The sequence below is a fragment of the Lactuca sativa genome, chromosome 5, assembly GCF_002870075.4.
Source record: "Lactuca sativa cultivar Salinas chromosome 5, Lsat_Salinas_v11, whole genome shotgun sequence".
NCBI classification, from domain to species: Eukaryota; Viridiplantae; Streptophyta; class Magnoliopsida; order Asterales; family Asteraceae; genus Lactuca; species Lactuca sativa.
Genome location: NC_056627.2, coordinates 169,548,109 through 169,571,867, shown reverse-complemented (window position 1 = coordinate 169,571,867; position 23,759 = coordinate 169,548,109). Strand labels below are relative to the sequence as shown.

Below are 23,759 nucleotides of genomic sequence, written 5' to 3'. Positions count from 1 at the left end.
TACATTAATTTTCCCTTTACATATATTTAGTGATCATTTCACTTAAACATTAAATGTACAAACTATGTTTTGTTAATGATAGTTACACTTGGGAAAATTACACACTTTTACATGAAACGAACATTTAGAACAGTTAAGTCTTGGTAGAAGACTACATTTAGAACAGTTAGGTCTTGGTAGAAGACACCCTTACATAATAGTAGGAATCATAGGGATTTCTAGGGTTTTTCAAACGTTTATAGTTGTTTTACAAAACATTTTTATACTTACCGTTCATATACATTTCCAGTACTTACAATTCATATACATACAAATACTTACATACAAATTAAGACACTAAAATACTTATGATCTCACCAGCTTTAAAGCTGATACTCGCTTTCAAAATACTTGTATCCTCAGGTCAACGATAGACAGGTACCGATGCAAGGTTTAGAGAAGATGAAGCTCGTTCAAGACTTATCTTTCATTTTGTTTATACTTTAGTGTCTATTATAATTTGGCAGAACACTTGTATTAGAATTATATTATCAATGCAATGGATGATGTTGTTGCTTGTTTACTACTTTTCATTGTTGTGATACTGTACATGACGTCCTCCGCCCCAGAACGTTTCTGCTGTTCTTGGTTTTGGGGTGTGACAGTTTTTGGCTCTAGTGTTTGGTCTACTAGTGAAAGGATTTTCTCATTGGTAATTGGTGGCTCAGCCTCTCTTTCATCAATCTCCAACACATCCTCTACAACTTCCATGTCAACCTTCTCAATTTCTACTTCTTCCTCGATAACCTTTTCCACTTCTACTTCTTCCTCCTCTTCCCCATCTTCAAATTGCAATATTGGGTCATCAAAAGATTTCCCATCGTTCAAGGTGATGGCAAAAACAATATGACTTGGGTCCTTTTCGGTCTGCGATGGTAATTTTCCTTGAGTTTCCAATATACTCACAGATTGAGTAAGTTGTGCAATTTGTTGCTCTAAGCTTTTGAGGCTAGCTTTGGTTGTTTCTTGGAAGATCTAGGTAGTGGTGGCAATGCTTTTGACAATGTCTTCCAAGGACATGCTCGACGTTTCAGGATGCTGGGGAGGTGGAGAATATAGTTGTTGGAACTGTGGTGTTAGTTGATATTGGTCATTTCCCCAAGCTTGGTATGGGTTTTGGCATTGGTTGTTTCCCCAAGCTTGGTTGTGTTCCCACCATTGATCATGTTGAGGTTGATCATAACTCCATTGGTTTGGCCAGTAGTAGCTTCCCATTTCTTGCACTTCTTCCCATTCTCCTTGTAGGTATGGACACATATCGGAATGATGTCCATTTTGAGTGCAAAAATCGCAAGGAATAGGTATGGGTTGCGTACTTTGGTCATTTCCAATCATCTTAACTAACTGAGCTAGCTCAGAAATTTGGTCTTTTATGTAAGGAGTATTCATTTCTGAGCGACACTTTTGTTCTGTTTTTTTTCTATTTTTTTTGTTTTTTTATAGAGATGTACCTGCTCACAAAAATCTAGGCATAAACAATTAGTAACAACGTGTCCCCGGCAACGGCGCCAATTTGTTAGGCGTATCAAACCCAACAAATAAAGGGGTACGATATACTCCAAAATAATCCCACTATATTGCACTAAAAGGTAGTACAAGGCAAGCAGGGTCGATCCACACAGACATAGGATAATTAGTCTATACCTCTTTGCACAAGGTACTATAGTCACCAACAGTAACAAGGGGGGTTTTAGAGTGCAATGACTAAACAAACAAATTAAAAACACACGCAATCAGCTAAATGAGTGAATTAGATTCAAATTTTTTGTAAGGACTCTAACTTCATGTATGACAACTTAGCAATGTGACTCAAAGATGACATAATATTCGTTCGATTCTATCTAAGTTGGTACTTGAAAGTGCTAAAAATCTCTAACACTTCCCAATCACCATATTAATTAACCAAAACAAGCTCTTTAATTAACCCTAACCTTATTAACCTAATCTAAACAAGCTCTTAGAATTAGATTATAAGATTGCATGAAGCTTTATGTGAATGTTCCCAACAACACCCAATACTCCTCATAAGCTCGGAAGTGTAGAAGTGTATGAATAAGATTTACATTAAATTCATTCAATAGAGGTCAATTTAATGCTTGTTACTTAGTTCAATTCACAAAACAATTACGGATTTTGCAAAATGAATAACTTGAACGACCTAACCCTAATTCAAATGGCCAATAAGAATCACAATTGGAATCAAACATTCGATTGAAGCAAAATCAAATTCATTAGATAGAAATGAAGAACAAACATCATGTCATATGATTGAAGTCACTACCAAGAAGTCAAAACATGAAATTGGAGAAACTAGGGTTCTAGCCACACATGGCTAGAACAAGATCACAAGAATAAAAGATGGAATTAAAGAGCAATTACAACTTACAAATACTAGAAATAATGTTTCCAAATGATTGCTAATCCAAACCTTGCAAAAACCTTTGAAAATCCTCCTCCAAATGTGTTCTGATATGTTGTGTCCCCCCAAAATGACCCAATTTCCCGTAATATGAAAGATAGGAAAAACTGCCAAAAGTTGGTTTTTGGGTCGAACACGGCCCGTGTTGGACATAGAGTAAAACTGACACGGCCCGTGTTCAGCATGGTCAACAGCTCCCATTTTGGTCAACACGGCCCTTGTTGAATTTTCAGTGTAAATCCAACACGGCTCGTGTACCCCTCTGACTCCGAATCCAAACTTGATTTTTCCAACTTTTTCGTTATTCGCCCGATCATCCCGAAATCTTCACCAATGCTTCCCGAAACTTCCCAAAGCGCGTTCCAACCTCCGGTTTACCTGAAAAAGACATGAAAAATGTACAAATAAGGTTGTTCTAGAGACTAACATGAAATATGATGAAATGCAAGACAAATGAAGGACAATTATGCTAAATAAATGCATGAAATAGGACTAAAAGGTGTGCAAAAAGGTGCACAAATTGCACCTAACAATATGATTGAATTTATGCAAAGAAATAGTGAGATGCTTTAATAATTACGTAGAGGTAATTCCTCGACAGAATATGTTGTCCTCATGATTATTACATTTATTTTTTACATCAATAGGCAGATGGATCTTCAACAATAGAAAGGGCGGGAATGCCCGATATTGGAGAACAATATGGTGAAGGACAAGGTCACCAAGAGACATAATTTCCTTCATTGTGCCAGGTGAGAAAAGAAACTAAGTTTTCTCTCTTCAATTTTTTGATGTTAAAATTCTGGAAGTTCCATTTTATGTAAATTTATTGTTTTAATATGAAATTTTTTAATAATTTTTTTATTCAGATCAAATGCTTTGAATAAAAAAAATCGAATGATAACCACGCCAAGTTTAAAGTACTTATGATATGACCTTCCTACATTTTTATTACGGGTTGGAAAAGAAAGAAAATGACATAGCAACACGCATACTGAGATAGGATTTTAGAATTTGGAAATGATCAAACACTGGATGAGTTATTATTGTTATTATTGACTTATTGAGTCAACTGGCTACTTTTTCTTACTAATGCATTGTACTTTAAACCAAGTTATTATAACAAATAAAGCAACTAAAGTATGTTGCTATTTCTTGCAGGCTGCAACAACTATTGCTAAATCTGATATGGCTTCAAATCTAGAAAAATGTCGAGCTTTATGAAAATAAGTTTTTATAACATTTTAAGATGGTTTCTGGAAAAATGTTTGATTTTATCATCATTATGATCAGTGGAACATTAGTGGCTATATAATGAAATCTAATGATAAATAAATGCCTTTATTACAGTTTCTGTATCTCTAATACCAAACACATTCATATTAATGTTATGAATACTACAACAGTATATAACAATCTAATGAAGAAACCCAATGATAAAGAAAACAATTTCTAGAAACTATTGCACTAATCAAACCCCTACAAAGCGGGGGGGGGGGGGGGGGGGGGGGGGGGGGGAATCTTTTCTATTTTGATTAATGATTTTATATTTTTGATAGTGCTCCCAAACTGTCAAAGCATACCACAAACGACCAAAACAATCGATCAATAATCCTATATTTTTCTATATACTATTTACAAATACACTACCTATCGCTACACCACATACATAACCGACAAACAAAAAATTAAAACTATGGTCATAACCGAACTCCACGAAGCGGGGTTTGACACCTAGTTAATAATTAAATTTTTCATAAATAGTGAATGGTAGAGAAATATACATATATAAAATGGCATTTTGAAAAAGGTTAAATAAATAAGAAATATTAATTTTAAGTTATTATACGTAGTTGTTTTCGTTGATATTTGTTACCAAATAAATAAACAAAAAGATAATTTAAAATTAAATATTATTAATTTTCAATATTCTTAAAATATCAAATTAATATAAAAAAACAATTAAAAAATGACTTGAATCGCCAAATACAGACATATCATCCTAATTTTTAGCCCTAATTTATCGCCAATATGGCAATATATACAGAAAACGGCCACACTTGCTCGTCTTACAATTTTTGCAGCAATTTCTCAAAGAAATATACATTTGTACATATGAAGATTAGATATCAGAAGCAAAATCATCCATCAAAGCAATCTTGTTTGAAGAAAAGATTACATGTGTTAGAACATGAAGTAATCGGTAAAGCATGAAATGTCAACTAAAGCAATATTTTGTTGGGATACGACGCCGACAAGAATGAAGGTCACATGGTAAAGTGGTGAAATGGAAAGTGAAACGGAGGAATTTGGGGTGAAACATAAAACAATCAATATGCATGATCGGTTTTTAAAGGTTGGTGTGTTTTTATTTATACTAAAGGGGTGTTTTAATAAATATGTTTTTAGCTTATTAGTTTATTGTTTATTGCTTATTGTAGTGGGAATAAGCAGTTTTTTAAAAAGTGTTTGGATTACCTTATTGTATTGGGATAATCAATAAGCAATAAACATTTTTAAGTGTTTGGCAAACAAAACAGCTTATACGAGTAAAATGACCAAAAACAGCTTCCTCTTATATGTTAACATATTTTTCTTATTAAAACAAAACAATTTTTTAAATAATAATAACAAATTTTTTTATTCATAAGAACTAAAAAAACATTTATCATGCAAAAATTATATATATATATATATATATATATATATATATATATATATATATATATATATATATATATATATATATAGGGTTAGGTTATATTGTTATAACTATCTATTGTGTGCATGTAGGATTGATTATGGACCAATCATTTTAGTTATTTTAAGAAATTAATTAATGCATATTAGATGTTAAAGATATAATGAACATTAATTAGAACTTCAGCATTTAATATGCATTAATGACTTTCTTAAAATAACTAAAATGATTGGTCCAGAATCAATCCTACAAGCACACAATAGATAATAAAAACATTTGAACCTAACTCTCTCTCTCTCTCTCTCTCTCTCTCTCTCTATATATATATATATATATATATATATATATATATATATATATATATATATATATAAGTCCACAAATTTCATTCCAAATCCATATTATCCAAAATATTACCCAGAATAGTTTCATGCTACTACATTAAACCATAAAATGAAAATACTAAAGAGTTTCAAAACAAATCATACTCCATTACGTGCACAAGTGTTTGACCTTGAAAAAATCTATACCACAATCATATCACGTACTGCACTCATATACATATCGTAGTTTCTACGTTGTCTACTTGGTACTTTGTCATGTGGCTCAATATCATCATTGGGTCCTTCATGATTGCGCGAAATATAGGATTTTTCTTGCGCTATTTGAAATGTTGCATCACAACTACCGCTCATTCTAATGTAATTGTGAATCGCCATTGAAGCTAGCGCAATTTTAACTTGGGTCTCAAAGCCGAAATTTACATGCATATCTCTTAGTAACACCCATCGAGCCTTCCAGACTCCAAAAGTTCGTTCAATTATATTGCGAAGTGACAAATGATAATAGTTAAATTTTTCTTTGAAGCCTTTTGGTTTCCGCAAGGTAGTAGTTTGTCCACGTCGAAAATCAGGAATATGATAACGGATGTTTGAGCATTTATAGGGATCAAGATAACCTTTTGTATTAGGATATCCGTCGTCTACAAGGTAATACTTACCTATAGAGGTAGAAGTAAAGCATATGATTGTTAGTCATTTATACCGTTTGAAAATATAAAACGTTTATTAATAAGTAATGATACTAACCATCGGCTGGAAGTGGAAACTTAACTTCATGTCTCCTTCGCGCTTCATTGAAAATTCTCGTATCATGTGCAGTCTCCTCCCATCTAGCCCACGCAAAGGTAAAGCACATGTTGAAATCACATGCTGCCCTAATATTTTGAGTAACACAATTCTTTCTCCCAATGAATTTGATTTGGTCATGTTGCGGAACAGAGGCCTTCACGTGTGTTTCATCGATGGCACCAATGCAATCCTACAATTTCAAAAAAATATAATAAGTTACCAATTATTTTTACAATTACACAAATTCACCAAATAACATAACTTTACAACAAAATAACTACCTTCAAGAATGGATAATACCGAGGGTTATTTAAAATATGTTCTGGTATAGTTTTGTTGTAGTTAGCATTTGGTTTGATGTTGTACTTACTTAGGTTAACCACAGCATCCAAGAATTTATGAAAATGCCTATGGATTGTTTCCCCAGTATGATTACAAAACTCTTGAACTAACCGATTTCCACATCCATGCGCTAAGTACAACAAGAAAATACCAAGGGACTCTTCAATAGATACACGACGTGATTTATTTAACCCATAATGTGCAACAAGATCCCTACATAACATGTTGAAAACCGGGACTTCTAATCTGAAAATTTCATAACATCGACTCTCATGATCGTTGAATATTTCATTGATAAGCATTCTTCTTGTGCGCGAAGACGAACGGCGACGTCTACGCACATATTTCAATTTCTGAGTCAATAGTAACCCTTTGACAGCAAGCCCACATAAAAGAAGTGTTTGAATCTCTTCATTTTCTTCAATTTCATCACATAAGTCATCACTGTCATATGAGGTGTCACTTTCACAGACACTGGCCATGAATATAACCTGTTACTAACAAAAAGGAAACAAGGTTGAGATTGAATTTTACAACATACTAGATAAAATCATGGCAACATCATTGAAAAGAAAACAAGAGCAAAATCATGGGACAAGGGCAAAATTGACCACAAAACAAACACGAAACGACATTACATAAAACAAACACAAAACAACCGTTTAAATTTAACATAATAGTTGAAAGGATAGGTCTAACACATGACAACCATCTAAAGTCTACCTAATAGATAAAATCATAGAAAAGGAAACAAAACATAATCATGGGGAAAGGGCAAAATTGACCACAAAAGTAGAGTATGTCTAACACATGACATAAAAGGATAGGTCTAACATATGACATAAAAGTAGAGTATGTATTCAACTACTTCTCTTTCTCTATAAGCCTCTTGAGAAACTCCATCTTTGTTTCATTAGTCTTTGGAACCATAAAATTCTGACGAGTTGGCTTCTTTAAAAAGACCTCTAATGCTTCTAAATATCCTATTGAGCCTTCTTCAAAAACCGGGAAAGTAGAGACAATTGTCATGCATTCTTTTGTAATGGGGTGACTGTGTGGTTTGTCTTGAGGGTTGAGTGCTCCTTGTTAACAAAACATCAAAAACAGTATCCAGTTTCTCTTCATATGACGAGTTTCCTTCACTTTTTCCTTCCTTTTTTTTCCTTCATTTTTTCCTTCAAATTTTCTTTTCTTGTCACGCCTGGGAGTTAGCTTCTTTCCCCTCCTTTTCATACTAGAACTATAAAATGTGAGAAAAGGATCAACATCATCAAATAAGCGGACTTCGTCAATATCCTCTTTTCCATCCGTAATATCCACAAACTGTACATCATCCGGAGTGCTACCGTCGCCAAATTTGCAAAGTACCTTAGCCTTGTCTCCAACAGCTACAGTATCCCGAAATAAAGCCTTGTAATATGTTTGATATACATCCAAATTCTTATCATTAAACTTAGCATACTCTTTATCTTCCTATATGTACAAAATGAGAATGTCATGAAAAACACAATACAAGTAATATATTGTTAGATAAAATTTTTAATTATTACCTTTATTTTCTCATCCCACCATTCCTTTGATGCTGAGATTGTATTTTTCACGGGATCAGTTGAAATTCCCGTTTCTAGTCTTGTTAAACAATCATAATATTTGAACTCTTTCCGCATAATGTCCCATTTGTTTTTCATTTGATTTCTGTCCAATTCTTTACCCGTTCGTTACAAAAGCCTCTTACATATATTTTGGCATGCGAGCTGTTTGAAATAAGTACCCAGTCTATTCCCGTTTTTTAGCTCGGTCACACATTCCTCAAGAAATATCTTGAATGTATGAGGATCTCAATGAAACCTATTTGTAACTTTCACTCTGGGTGTATCAATATCCATATCATGAACATTGACAGTGTCCATTACCTATATTAAAACATGATAATGAATGAAGAAACTTCTTAAATTTCAACCTAATGTTGAATCAAAATAGGCAGAGGAATTAATGAATACAAATAAGAATCACAACCATCAATAATAGCAAATAACAACAACAATAATTGATGAAGAAAATCATGAATAATCACAAGGGCACGTTATAATCAAGCATCACAGGGCAGTGGCAGTTTCTTAACAGGTAGGAGCAAAAAAAAGAAGAAGAAGAAACAATATCACAGGTATGCAACAAATAACAAGAACAATCAAGAATGAAGAAAGAAAGAATAATCCATGGTTCATCGTCTGTGTATGCATCACCGAACAAAAAAAAAGAAACGCAAACAGGTTGTCGTAGAGAACGATATTAGACGAGAAAAAAAAGAAGAAGAAGCAAAGCAGTAAACCTGTCGTCGATGACTTCTAGGGCCGATGGCTAGTGGAGAAGAGGGAATAGTGATCGACAACAACAATATTGTGAAGTAATTGATCGATTGAAGGGTTTATGGGTTTATGAAGGAATACATGCTATGAAAGCAGGATCCTATAAAGCACATTTGACTAAAATGACTTCAAGCATTTTATAGCATGTTACTCTAATGCACTATATACTTTATATCATCGTATTTTCACAGCAATGTACATTCTTTTTTGTTAAATATAACATCATATGTTTATTTTCTGTTTTTCCACAACATTGTACTTTCATTTTTTTGGTCAAATATAGAATCATACTTTCATTTTATATTTTGTTAAATATGGCATCATACTTGATTTTCTTCTTTTTTTTGACAAACATTAATATGACTGTTTCTGATTGTGTATGGATGCTACTGTATGTGTTTGTGAAAACCGCATCCTACTATGTGAGTGTGACTATGTTTGTGATGTATTGATGTTACTGTATGTGTTGTTTGTGATGTATGGATGTTAATGTATGTGTTTGTAAAAACATCATCCTACTATGTGAGTGTGACTATGTTTGTGATTGTTAATATGCTTTAGGGACCAACTTATTATGTTATGTTATTGAAAAGTGGTTTGTAATGTGTGAATGTTACTATGTATGATTGTTTGTGTGATTGTTATTATGTTATTATAGTTGTAGAATGTTACTAGATGGCAAGACGGTATCGGCACCAAGGCCTACTTTTATGAGTTGTAAATGTTATAGGGAACAACATTACATAGATCTTAATAATATTACTTTTAAGGAATATCATATGTGTTTATTTTTTGTAATATTTATGTGTGTCATTTTTAAAAACAAATAACTTTGATTAAGATGATAAGATATTATGAGATAATAGGTTTTTAAAGAGTAAATTACACGAATGGTCCCTATGGTTTGGGGTAATTTGTGCGCTTGGTCCCTAATTTATTTTTTTAACTTGTAAGGTCCTTACTGTTTGTTTTTGTTGCGCATTTGGTCCTTACTGTTTGTTTTTGTTTTGTGTTTGGTCCCTGTCTTACCTAAAAAGACTATTATTTAAATAGGGAAAAATGGTAAGATAGGTAAGGTAAGGTGAAGAGGGTGGGGTTGAGGGTGTGTTTATTTAATTAAATTAAAAAATCGAAGGCAAAATAGTCTTTTTAGGTAAGAACGGGACCAACTGTGTAACAAAAACAAACAATAGGGACCTTTCGAGTTAAAAAATAAGTTAGAGACCAAATGCGCAAATTACCCTAAACCATAGGGACCATTTAATGTATTGTACTCTTTTTTAAAGATAATAATGTCATTATACAATTAATAAACATTTTTTTATAAAAGATTTAAAGTTGAGATATAAAACTCAATCCTTTGTCAAAATCAAACAAGAAAGAGGCTGAAAAACAAGCACATATTTCGCACGCCTTATTCATTCATTGATGATGATTATTCTTATTCGAATATTAAACTTTCTATTTGGCTATTTTTACCTTTTTTTTTTTATTTGACATCATCACGATAACATTACATAAATGGTCCATGTGCAGGCAATATATTACAGATTTGGTCCTTGTGCATAAAAAGATTACATATTTGGTCCTAGTGGTAGAAAGAGATTACATAATTGATCCATGTGGCAGAAAAATGATTACATAATTGGTCTCTATGACAAAAAAATATTATGTCATTGTATGATGTGGCCGAAAAATAAAAACAACAGTGGGGATTTACTTATTTTTGATTTTTTTTGTACCTATATTGTTATTATGGTTAAAATTTAAAGTACATAACATATTTTGGTTAGATTACAAAGGTGTTGTTTTTTTTTTTTTTTCTTTTAGTTCCATGTGGACAACTTGAGGATGTTTATTTATTAATTTATTTATTTGACTAAATGACTTTACTATACTTAATCTCGTCTACACCATATAGTCGATTATTTTTCATTTAATGTGGACAAAATTGACGTAATAATAATGTACTTACATTCATTTAGCTGTAATAGCAACATACTTAGAAATTTGTAATGTGTACCAGCAAGTTACTTTTGTTAGCTATAATAACATTATACTTACTATTATCCGAATTCGTTTCTATGCAAAAAAATCTTACATAATTTGTCCATTTTTAGAAAAAGGATTACAAAATTGGTCCATGCACTACTAGAAAAGGAGGGATTTCCTATGGATATTTCCGAGGAAAATGAATTTCTCGGTATGACCTACCAATTACCGAGGAAATGCTTAGGAATAACCATAAACGCGTTTTCCTTGGAAATCCCTCGGAAGCTCCTACATTTTTCCTAGGATATTTATAAATACCCAACTTTCCTCGGTATTTCCTTAGTAATATTTTTTTTAACAATTTTTTTTTTGTAACAACAAAAAATATCGAGAATACACTCATTGTTCCTACATTTTTCCCATGTAAGTTGTACTAACTACACTTTCCTCGGTATTCCCTCGGTATTTCCTACGCTTTTCCTAGGATCTTTATCAATACCCAACTTTCCTTGGTATTTCCTTAGTAATATTTTTTAACATTTTTTTCCCTTTGTGACAAAATAAATCATATCGAGTTTAGTAGAGAATACAGTCATTGTCCCTACATTTTTCGTATGAATGCCGTACTTACTACAATTTCCTCGTTATTCCCTTAGTATTTCCGAGGCATTTCCTAGGAACTAGCATACAAATGATCAATTTATATAGACACTTATGTTACTTAAACAAATTAAACCATGACTGTTACTAGACTTAAATAATTTATATAGACACTTGTGTTACGTATGTATGTACACCACCATAACACATTACTCAAAACATTTGTTTATTATTATATATTCTATATATTGTATGTGCATATATGTATGTTTACGTATGTGTATAATACATATTTTGGTAAGATAAAAGTATTTCATGTATAACAAAGTTCCACAAAATATGGAACAAAAAACACAACGTTTGAACCTATAAAAATGAAAAAAACGTGTTTGCTTTCTAGGAAATCCCTTGGAATTTCATATGCATTTCCTAGAAATTTGTGACGAATAATGTCTTTCCTAGGAAATCCATCGGAACCTCACAAATTTTTCCTAGGGATTTCCTAGAAACGCAGTCCATTTTCTAATATTAAAAGTTGAAACATCTATTTTTTCGTTCAATATTGTGCACAACATCATTATACATGAAATGATTTTAGTTTACCAAGTTATGCATGATATATACATAAGTAAATGTGCGCACCACCATAACACCTTACTCGAAACATTTGTTTATGATTATATATTCTATATAGTGTATGTGTACATATTTATGTTTATGTAAGTGCATAATTCATATGTTGGTAAGATAAAAGTATTTCGTGTATAACAAAGTTTCACAAAGTATGGAACGCATAAAAAATAATAAGAATGAAAAAATGAGTTTGATTCCTAGTAAATCCCTTGGAACTTCCTATGCATTTCCCTTAAATTTGTGACGACTAATGTATTTCCTCGGAAATCCATCCCACATATTTCCTATGGATTTCCTAGGAACATAATCCATTTTTTAATATTAAAATACGAAACATTTATTTTTTTATTCAATATTTTGTACAACTTCATTATATATGAATTGTTTTTAGTTTACCAAGTTATGCGATGATATATACTTACGTAAGTGTGCACACCACCATAACACCTTACTCAAAATAATTGTTTATCATTATAAATTTTATATAGTGTATGTTTACATATTAATGTTTATGTATATGCATAATACATATTTTGGTAAGATAAAAGTATTTCATGTAAAACAAAGTTGCACAAAATATGGAATGAATAAAAAATAACATCTGAACCTATAAGAATGAAAAATTTTGTTTGATTCCTAGGAAATCCCTTGGAACTTCCTATGCATTTCCCATAAATTTGTGACGACTAATCTATTTTCTCAGAAATCCATCAGAAGTTCCCTTATTTTTCTTAGAGATTTCCTAGGAACAAAATCCATTTTCTAATTTTAAAATATGAAACATTTATTTTTTCGTTCAATATTTTTTTACAGTTGCATTATACATGAATTGTTTTTAGTTTACAAAGTTATGCATGATTTATACATACGTAAGTCTGTACCCCACAATAACATATTACTCAAAACATTTGTTTACAATTACACATTCAATATAGTGTATGTGTATATATTTATGTTTATGTATGTGCAGAATACATATTTTGGTAAGATAAAAGTATTTCATATATAACAAAGTTACACAAAGTATGGAACGAATAAAAAATAATATGAATGAAAAAATGACTTTGATTCCTAGGAAATCCTTTGGAACTCCCTATGCATTTCCTACAAATTTGTGACGAATGAGGCATTTCCTCGGAAATCCATCGGAAGTTCCCATAAATTTCCTAGAGATTTCCTAGGAAAAGAATCCATTTTCAAATATTAAAATATGAAACACTGATTTTTTTCGTTCAATATTTTGTACAACATCATTATACATGAATTGGTTTTAGTTTACCAAGTTATGCATAATATATACATACGTAAGTGCACACACCAACATAACATAATACTTAAAACATAACATTATACATTTTATATAGTGTATGGGCACAAGTATGGGCGCCTCCAAATCTAAAGACAATATAAAGGCAAGGCAAGACATTGAGGTTCTTTGTGACCGACCTCTATTAAACCCCTATTATGATAACAATGGAAAGATGACCAAAGATAGGGGAAATTACACTTGGAAAGAAGTAACGTTAAAAAAGTTTGTGCATGGTTAAAAAAGCTCAAATTTCCAGACGGGTATGCTTCAAACATAGGGAATTGTGTAAACATCAAAGATTACAGTTTTTATGGTTTCAAAAGCCATGACTGTCACGTGTTTATGCAACAGTTGCTTCCACTTGCTATAAGAGGGTTTGTTCCAAAAGATATATACGAGGCAATAACAAAGTTGTGCACATTCTTTCGGGTCTTATGCTCGAAAACGTTGCATCTAGATGACTTAAATAACATGAAGCACACTATTGTTCAAACCATCTGCAAGTTGGAGCAAATATTCCCTCCTGGTTTCTTTGATTCCATGGAGCACCTGGTCATACATCTAGTTGATGAAGCTATTCTTGGTGATCCAGTGCAATATAGATGGATGTACCAATATGAAAGGTAATAAAACATTTTGCTATCATATAGATCAAACGTTTTTCAAAATTATGTTTAGTATCCTTAACATATTCTCGGTAATCTCTAAATACAGGAAACTTGGTTTGATAAAAAGAAGAATTAGAAACAAAGCAAGGGTTGAGGGTTCAATCGTCAGGGAACATCTAATGAATGAAATCGCTAGCTATTGTTCTTTATACTTTTGTCAGACGATTGAGACACGTCATAATCGAGAGCCTCGTAATTTTGCACCGCAACATCCTAGCTCTTCGATTGGAGACTCCCAAATAAGCGTGTTTGTCTTTCCATTGAGAAGGTTATATGAAAAAGGTGGAAAAAAAAGACTTCTAACTCCTCAAGAACTTGATAAAGCGCATACCTATATTCTACTAAATTGTGAGGAAATCACCCCATACGTCATCGCGTTCGATGAAGTGGCGCCACAAATGTATCCGGATGAACCAATTTTGTGTCTAAGAGATAAATACTTTGCCAAATGGTTTAAAAATCGTGTAAGTAAAACTAATTAAATCATAATGCTTAAAATTTACAAATAGTTAACGAATACAATACGTGTGTGTTAATATAGGTAATGATAGACTCACATGAAGGAAACCATAACGGTAAACGTTTGGAAATCTTATCAAGGAAACCATCGCGGAACGCTAAATCTCACAATGGGTACTTTGTAAATGGTTATAAGTTCCATACGCAGGAATATGGTAAGGGACATGTGACTAATAATTATGGAGTATGTGTGAGAGGGGAGACGTACAACGCCGAGGAGTCTGACTACTACGGCTTAGTGGACGAGATACTAGAGCTTGAGTATCGTGGTAACGGGCCTTCAACTGTTGTAATGTTTAAATGTCTTTGGTTTGATAGCAACTGCGGTGTAGTAGTTAACAAAAATAAGCTTGTTGATGTTAAACACAAGTCCTGACTTCAAACTGACGACCCGTTTATCTTGGCATCACAAGCAGAACAAGTATTCTATACACCATACCCTTGTGTGAATAATGAAACAAAAGATATATGGGCGGTTGTTAAGACAAAACCAAGAGGGGTATATGAAGGAATCAAACCTGAAGCGGACGATGAAAACATAGAAGCAGATGGATTATTTCAGATCGATGAACGGTTTGAGTTACCGAATGACGTAACTAGTGAGCGCCTATGCCTAGTAACACACACAAATCCAACCGGTGAGGATGAAGAATTTGAAGTTGAAGAATATACAAGCGATGAAGCAGATGAAATGGATTTTTCTGACCACGATTCAGACAAAAATGAACTTGATTGTTAGGAGCATTGTTTGTTATTTTCCAATTTAAATTATGTGAGATTTATCATATACCAATATTCACTTTAAATTATATGAGATTTATCATATTTGTATCTAACCGTTCTTGTTTAATCAAATGCAGGATACACACATTATGTCGGGTAGTCGTGGAAGGCAACCTCGATCACATCACTCTGCTGCTTGTGGTCGTGACAGTACTGGTAGTCGACGACATGACTCTGCTCATGGTGGTGGTGACAGTACTGGTGGTCGACTACACGACTCTGCCCATGGCCACGACAGTACTGGTAGTCGACCTCAGGACTCCAGTCCTAATGACCGACAGCGACAGGGATGTACACGGCTTACACCGTTGAGTGTTCATGATGCTAAGAACTTAGGTCATAGATACGCTGGGAGTACTAGTGATGTTGGTATATCTGATCAAATGGACGATACGCAGAGGATAATTAAACGTCGTCGTGTACATGAGGCCCATAATTCTGGCATCGACCCTGACAATGATTCTGAAGAAGAAGATGATGATGATACGCAACACGACTCAAATGTCGCAGATACACCTCATAGATATGGCGATACTAGGCTGTATCTTGAGAAGTTCGGAAAAAAGTATGTCATTTTAATAGTTAAATTTATGTTGCTGACTGATATTATAAAAATGCTAATTTTGTTATATTTCATTGTTGTAGGTTTGCATCCTATCAGGTACATCATCAGATCAGACTTATATTTGATCAATTTTTGGATGGAGCATGGCCCACATTTACTAAGCTTCCGCCTACAGTATTTCAGCAAATGTTTCGTGCTTTTGGGGTAATATCAATTAATAATTTGCATACCTTAAGTTGATTTGTTTTATGTTTGCACTTTTAGCTTTAGTTTCTTTTTTTTAACAGAAATACTATCGGTGGGATTCGGTAAATGATGGAATGATCGAGAGTGGATTTAGAAGTGTGGTGCAAGATCGTTATTCAGACATAATGAGTGAATATCGACATGAATATGTAAATAGAGATCGAGCGGCCGGTCACAACATCCTGAACACAAATAATGACTTTGCAATCATGCGTGATTTTAAGCCTATTAGTTTCAATGAGGACGTATGGAAGGATTTGTGTAAAGTAAGCTAATTAATATATTATTATTTTTTTGTTATTTTTTTTTTGCCTTTTATATATTATCTTACATATTCTTTTTATAGTATTGGGACACAGATGCTTGGAGAAAGAAGTCGGTGGCCGGGAGAGCCAACCGTATGAGCGGTGACGACACCGGTACAGTTTCGAGATATACAGGGGGATCCAGGGGTTATGATCAGTATCGACTGGAATTGGTAATTATGCGAATCAATATTCATATAATTCAGTAATTGGTTTTACTTAATCATAGATTACACTAATTATACTATGTGTTTTATGTAGCAAAAGGAATTGAAGCGTATCCCTACATTTCTGGAACTTTTTCTTATTACCCACCTTACTGCAGAGGCCAAGAAAAAAAATTCATGGCTAAAGATTATGATACAATTCAAGAGTTAGAGTTTTGTACACCTACTGCTAGAGCAATATGTGTAATTTATCTTTTCCTTTATAGATAATTAGTGCTTCAATTTGAAATAGTACAATAATAACAATCGTTTTGTTTTGATAAATTGTAGGAGAGATACACTAGTGCCATGGTTGAAAAGTATGGGGAGGACCTAACTTAACATCCAGATGGTGATGTTGACTTGTGGGTGCAAGCACAAGAAAGGAGAGGCAAGTGCAGACGTATTTACGGGGTAGGAAGTTCAGATCTACATTTCGTTGTCATGGGGACATCATCCAACAGGAACAAACCGACCTCTTCTGAGTACCAGCAGTCACAACAGCGGGTATTTTTATTTGACATAAAAAAAATGCAAAGTAGATAAAATATGTTGTTATTATAGATAAAAAATCAAGTTTGTTGCTATTATGAATAAAATAAAGTTGTTGCTGTTATTTAAAAAAACATAGAAGTATATGGTCTTTGATAATAAATAACAATTATAGTATGTTGGTATTATGAAAAAAGGTGAAATGCTATAATTGATAGAAAATAAAAGTATGTTGCTATTGTATATAAAAATGATAATATGTTGCTATTGTGAATAAGAAAATTTAAGTTCATTCCATTTATAAGTGAAATATATGTTGGTATAACAGATATCAATGTTAATATATACTTTGTTTTTACTATTTTTTATGTTACTAATGTATGTATGTTTCTTTTAACATTTTTTTAGGTCCAGGAATTGGAAGAAGCTCATGTCGAATTGGTCCGACAAAATGGTGAAATGGCCAAAAGACAAGCACAAATGGAAAAACAAATGACGGAAATGGTCGAGTTCATGAGACGATATGACACTAATAACCGTCCCGACAATCCATCCAATCCATCGAATGCTCCTTAGGTTATTTGTTGTAAACGTTTGTATGGTTTTAAGACTTCTATATTATCTTTTTGGTTTACACGATTGTTGAAACTTATGTTCTAAAGTGTAAACGTTTGTATGACTTTTAGATATATGGAATGAACTAAGTTTTTTTGTATTAGTTCTTTTTCTGCATTTTAGGCTAAATTTTTTGGTTTTTTGGTTTTTTTATTTTTTTACAGCTGCATTGTTCCTAGGAAATTCCTAGGAACTTCTGTCACGAACAAGTGTCACAAAAAGTTGTGAAGAAAGTTTCCTAAAAGGTTCCACAGAAAAAATTTTCCTCGGAGATCCCTCAAAAATAATCCTTGGAAATTCGTCGGTAATAAACTTCCTTGGAAATTCCTCAAAAATAAATTTCCTCGGAAATTCATCGGAAATTAACTTCCACGGAAATCCGTCGGAAATAATCTTCCTTAGAAATTACTCGGAAATGATCTTCCTAGGAAATTCCTCGGAAACAAAATTCCTAGGAAAACCCTCAGTACTTACGACAAAACCATTTCCTAGGTAATGAGTCAGAAAGTTCCTCGGAAATCCCTTACAAAACATTTCCTAGGAGGGTTTTACCGACACATAGGATTTTCTCGGCATTTCCTCGGAAACGCCGTTTTCCTAGGAATTTATGAGGAAAGTGTCCCTCGGAAATAGCGCTTTTTTAGTAGTGATGTTGGAAAATATTACTTATATTTTTAACAATAATGGCAACGTACTTTTTTCTTGAAACTAATAATAACATCATACTTATCTTTTTAAACATAAAATAGCAATTTACATTTTTTTAATCCAATAATTTTACTGATTATTGTCAAATATATAAATTGAATTATGTTAAAAAAGAAACCATTTCTAACAATGTACTTTCGTTTGATTATTTGAAATAGTAAAGTATGGATTTTTGCAATGTACCTTTTTTTTTTCTTTTATCTACATGCAAATAGGCGTTTTAACCATAATGGGAAATACTATTGTCATTCAGTTCAATTTTGTATAATTTACATTTTATGTTTATTTAATTTGATAAATATATATTGCAAATGTTATATTCCAATTAAAAAACTCTATAAAATATAACAATATACTTGAAAATAGGACATTATAACAAACAACACATCACCAAATGTAAGTATTTTTAAGTAAGAAAGACCTTTTGTTAGTTATCTAAATATATTTAGTAAATATGTTAGAAACTACATTCACTTGGTAAAAAAAATAAAATCAATCCATTTTTCTTTTTTAAATCCGTCAACTCGACCAACGGGTGGGTATAACACTAGTTGATAGAAGATGATAAAGGGTGTGGGGTAGGTCCCACCCATTAATATTTAAAAAATAGTAAAATTAATTATAAAAGATAATCAAAAATCAAAAAGGATAGTTCTCTCTATTCACTTCTGTCACAGAAAAAAGTCGCAACAAAAAGAATTACGTACAAAATACATAATTTTGCGAGTGTCATATTATTAAACTCTTTATTAATATTATATGTCATACATTAAATTAATAATTAATTCTCGATTTTAAATTTTAAAATTTGAATTTTGTCATTCTAATTATATTAAATTAATAAATTAAAATAAAAAAATAAAATTAAATTAATACAGATTGTAAACTGATATAATTTCACGTATTTAATTAAATCAACAATTATAACATTATATAAGTAAAAAAATATCTCGTAACTAATAATTTATTTAAAATAAATGATTAATAATTTTGATATTTTAATATAAAAATTTAATTAATTGTATCAAGGTGATTCACAGGTGTTATAAACTAGTTTATTTTAATTAAATACCATCAAAAAGATCAAAATTATTAATTCTGATATTTAAATATTATCGTTTCTCTGTTTTTTAGGTTGGCACTTGAAAATGACAAAGGATATTGAGAAGGTAAAAATCTAAAAGTCAAAATTATTGATTCCATAGCCGACTATAATATCCAATACGAGTCCACTCTTTACTGCAGATCTTCATCAAGACCTTCACCGGCAAAACCCCTTAACTCGGAGGTCGAAACTTTGGATATACCATCGACAACATCAAAGCCATGATTTTTTCTGTATAAGATATAACTCCTGATCTGTCGGCAAGAAGTTGGAAGATAACAGAGCCATCTCAGACTACAATATCCAGAAGGAATCTACCCTTCGTCTCCTCCTCCATCTTCGTCGCAGGATGCGGATCTTTGCCAGAATGCCAATGGGGAAGACGATAGCTATGGAAGTTGAAAGCTTTGATACCATAGGTAAAGTGAAGGCCAAGATTCAGGATATAGAGGGGATTCCACCGCATCATCAGCTTTTGATCATTGCTGGGAAGAACCTCGAGGGTCCTAGAACTTTGGAAGAATACGACATGCCATTAGTTTTTACATTGCACCTGAGTCTGAAGTTTGAAGATGATATGCGGATTTTTGTAAAAACTTTGACAGGGAAGGCCATCACGCTGGTGGTGGGGAACTCGGAAACCATTTGTAACGTGAAGGAAAAAATTCAGGCCGTTGAGGGGTTTCCATGGCATCAACAGCGTTTGTTCATTGCTGGAAAGAAGCTTGAGAATGACAAAACTTTGTGGGATCATAACATCGAAAAAGAATCTACATTGGACCTTATTCTTGGTCGTGGGTGGGGAGGAGATGTTTTTCAGATTTTTGTTGAGAATTTAAATGGGAAGATGATTGGGCTGATGGTGGAGAGCTTGGAGACAGTTAATAACTTGAAGGCAAAGATTTGGGTCATTGAGCGGATTCCATTTCAACACCAATTGTTACTTTATGATGGAAGGCATCTAGCGGATGGTAAAACTTTGGGTGATTATAACATCCAGAATGAATCTACAGTGCACGTGATGCAGAAGATGTATGGAGGTTGTTATCATGTTTTTGTTAAGACTTTGACAGGCAAAACCATCCAGGCTTCTCCAGGAGCTACAGGGACCATTGATGATTTGAAGGCAAAGATTCATGACATTGAAGGGATTCGACCACATCATCAACGTTTGGTTACTTCTGCAAAGATCCTTAAGGATTTTAGAACTTTGGCGGATTATAATATCCAACAAGAATCTACATTGGATCTGGTTCTGAGGCTTGGAAGAGGTGATATGCTGATTTATGTTGTGATTAATTTGAAAAGGAACTGGAAGATCATCATGCTGGAGGTGGAAATCTCGGATACCATTAAATTCCTCAATTAAATGTTAATTTCATATGAGTTTGGTACTTTTTAACCAGTAACTAAGATCTCCGGTAACAAAGCTCTGATAAATATCCTAAAAGTTGGAATTTTATTTTAATTATTTAGAATCGAATCCTGCAGTTCTTGTCTCAAAAGAGAGAAACTGTTTGTTGTTTGGAATTTGATATATAGAATTTACAGTATCTTTTATATGGTTAAATGTAATAATAGCAGCATGTTTTCATTTACTTATGTACGTTTATTTTTTCAAGTACAACAAAAATAGTAACCAAGAAATACGTCAAATTGAGTTAAACAATTCTTTGAGACCCGGTGTATCACTTAATCATGATAACATCTCATGTGATGAAAGCTAATTTTTTATTTATTTATTTATTTTATTTATTTATTTTTTTATCTTGCTAGTATTATTCTAAGAAGGATGTGCCTATTGAGAATTTTGATCGTAGTTTCTTATACATTTGTTAACAATCGATTTTCTAGTGTAGATTCATAGAACATTCTTGTGAAGCTCAAATAAATAATAGTTTATTATTATTATTAGGGTAAATTACATGAATAATTCGTGTGGTTTGGGGTAATTTGCTTCCTTAATCCCGAACTTTTATTTTAACTCGCATGGTCCCTATTATGTATTTTCGTTACACGTTTAGTCCTTATACGACTTAAAATGTCCAAAATACCTTAAAATATTTTTTTTTCTGAATTTTATTAGCAAGATGTATTTTAAAAAATGTATGAGTTCCACCACCTTATCACTACCCATTTGACCTAACCTACATTTCTCACCATTCTTTCCTATCGTGATCATTTTGTCTCTTGTTCCCTTCAAAACTTCATCGTCGGAAATTGCCATCATCGGAAAACGCCTCACCTTAACGTACTTTCGCCAACACCACCCTTCACCGAAGAAGTCGTAATCTACGATCCACTGGATTCTTCTTGAATTAGCGCTACTAAAATCGACCCTCCTCTCGTCCCTTCACACATCATCCATCCTACCCTCGATCTCACATTCCTGAGTTTCCAGAGAATGGTTCATGAGTTTTCTGGCGATTTCACGATTTCATCCACAATCGACAGATACCGAAAGACTATCGATTTCAATTTATATGGGAGAAAATTATTACAGGTTTTGATTTCATCCAACGTTGTGATCGGAAATTAAATTGTAGAATATGACTCGTTTTTTTGTAAACGATTTAGATTTTGATTTCAGGTATCAATGTTCATTAGCTAGTTAATGGTGCTTCCTCTTAGTGTATACATATTGTATTATTGTAGCCCATTTGTGTTATATAGTTAGCCCATGTATTTGGTGTAGGCCAATACTTTGTATTTGTATACACATATTCTTGAATTAATGAAGATTACATTCATGGTAAAATCAATCTCTATTATGGTATCAAACTAAAGCAAAGAAATCTATATTTTCCTTTTTTCCCTTCTTCTTCTCGATCCTACTCTCACCAAACCCTCCTCTCTTCTACAATCCTCTCTACTATCTCCCTTATTCTCGTTTACAATTGTTGGTGAACCATTAATCCATCCAACCAAAAACTGTATGGTGTTCTCAACATCAAGACATATGTTACAATGATTCTTGAATTAATAATCTATTGATGTGTGTGTACAGTCCTTCCTTCGCCTTCCTAAAATCTGATAAAGTACCTAAAAACATTTAATCCACAACCTTAAGCACAAAACTTTGTGAGTTCCAAAAATATCACATACAACACAATACATCTAAGCATATATAACAACTATGGTTTATCAACAACCCTGAATCATCAACGACTCAAATAGTGCATATTAGGGTTATCAGAAACCTTGAGTCATCAGTGACTCAAGCACAACAATTTGGGTTATTAGCAACACCGAGTCATTAGCGACTCACAAACAATAATTTGGGTTATCAACAACCTCGAGTCATTAACGACTCACATCTATCATATGATATAAGTAATACAATGAGAATACCCACCTGAACACAGGCTGAAAGATCAACACTCAGTGACTCGCCAAACAACTACACGGACCTCCTTAAAAAAGTCAAACCTCATAATACTACTTGAAACCCTAAGTTTTACTACATTGTCAAAACTCAATGGTCAACGGTTAACCATCACTGACCACCATGCCATGGCCAAAATCTCTTGACGACATCGTGGTCACTAAATGAAAAAATAGATGCGGGTCTCGCAATCCACCGCACCATAGACACCTCCTCACCGTCCCACGATAAACGTCCATAACAACTTAATCCATTAAGTTCTTAACTCTTAGGTCTAGAGCTCCAAAGCTCTGATCTAGATCCAAATGATGTCTTAATGTATAAAGATTACAACTTTATCTATTTAAACAACCCAAATCAACTAGATCTAAAACACTAATTTCTTAAAAGTCCAAAATCCCACTTTCTTCATGTATGGAGTAAAGAGATCCCTTGCATGCACTCTAAACTTCATCAACACAACATATATGAAGTTGAACACCACCCAGAGATCATGGAGTGGTCCAAACTCTATAGATAAAACCATCCAAGGGACCACAACATCAAGTAAAGCACTAAAACTTCAATTACTTCAAGATGAATAGGTAAAAACTAATAAAGCTTGAGTATTTAAGACATACCAAGGTCTAAA

General features: G+C 32.9%; 2 protein-coding genes across 2 annotated transcripts; one reads left to right on the top strand and one right to left on the bottom strand.

Annotated features, from left to right (window-relative positions):
• Positions 1 to 5,683: 5,683 nt before the first annotated feature.
• On the bottom strand, positions 5,684 to 7,113 carry LOC111891341 (uncharacterized). Its single transcript, XM_023887395.1, has 3 exons — positions 6,571 to 7,113; positions 6,248 to 6,479; positions 5,684 to 6,159 (listed from the first exon to the last, which is right to left on the bottom strand). The coding sequence occupies exons 1-3, from the start codon at positions 7,111 to 7,113 to the stop codon at positions 5,684 to 5,686; spliced, it is 1,251 nt and encodes a 416-aa protein (XP_023743163.1).
• A 12,785-nt stretch (positions 7,114 to 19,898) lies between these two features.
• On the top strand, positions 19,899 to 21,325 carry LOC122198263 (polyubiquitin 11-like). The gene has a single exon (XM_042902636.2). It carries the CDS (start codon positions 20,093 to 20,095, stop codon positions 21,110 to 21,112), a length of 1,020 nt encoding a protein of 339 aa, XP_042758570.1. The 5' UTR covers positions 19,899 to 20,092; the 3' UTR covers positions 21,113 to 21,325.
• Positions 21,326 to 23,759: the final 2,434 nt, after the last annotated feature.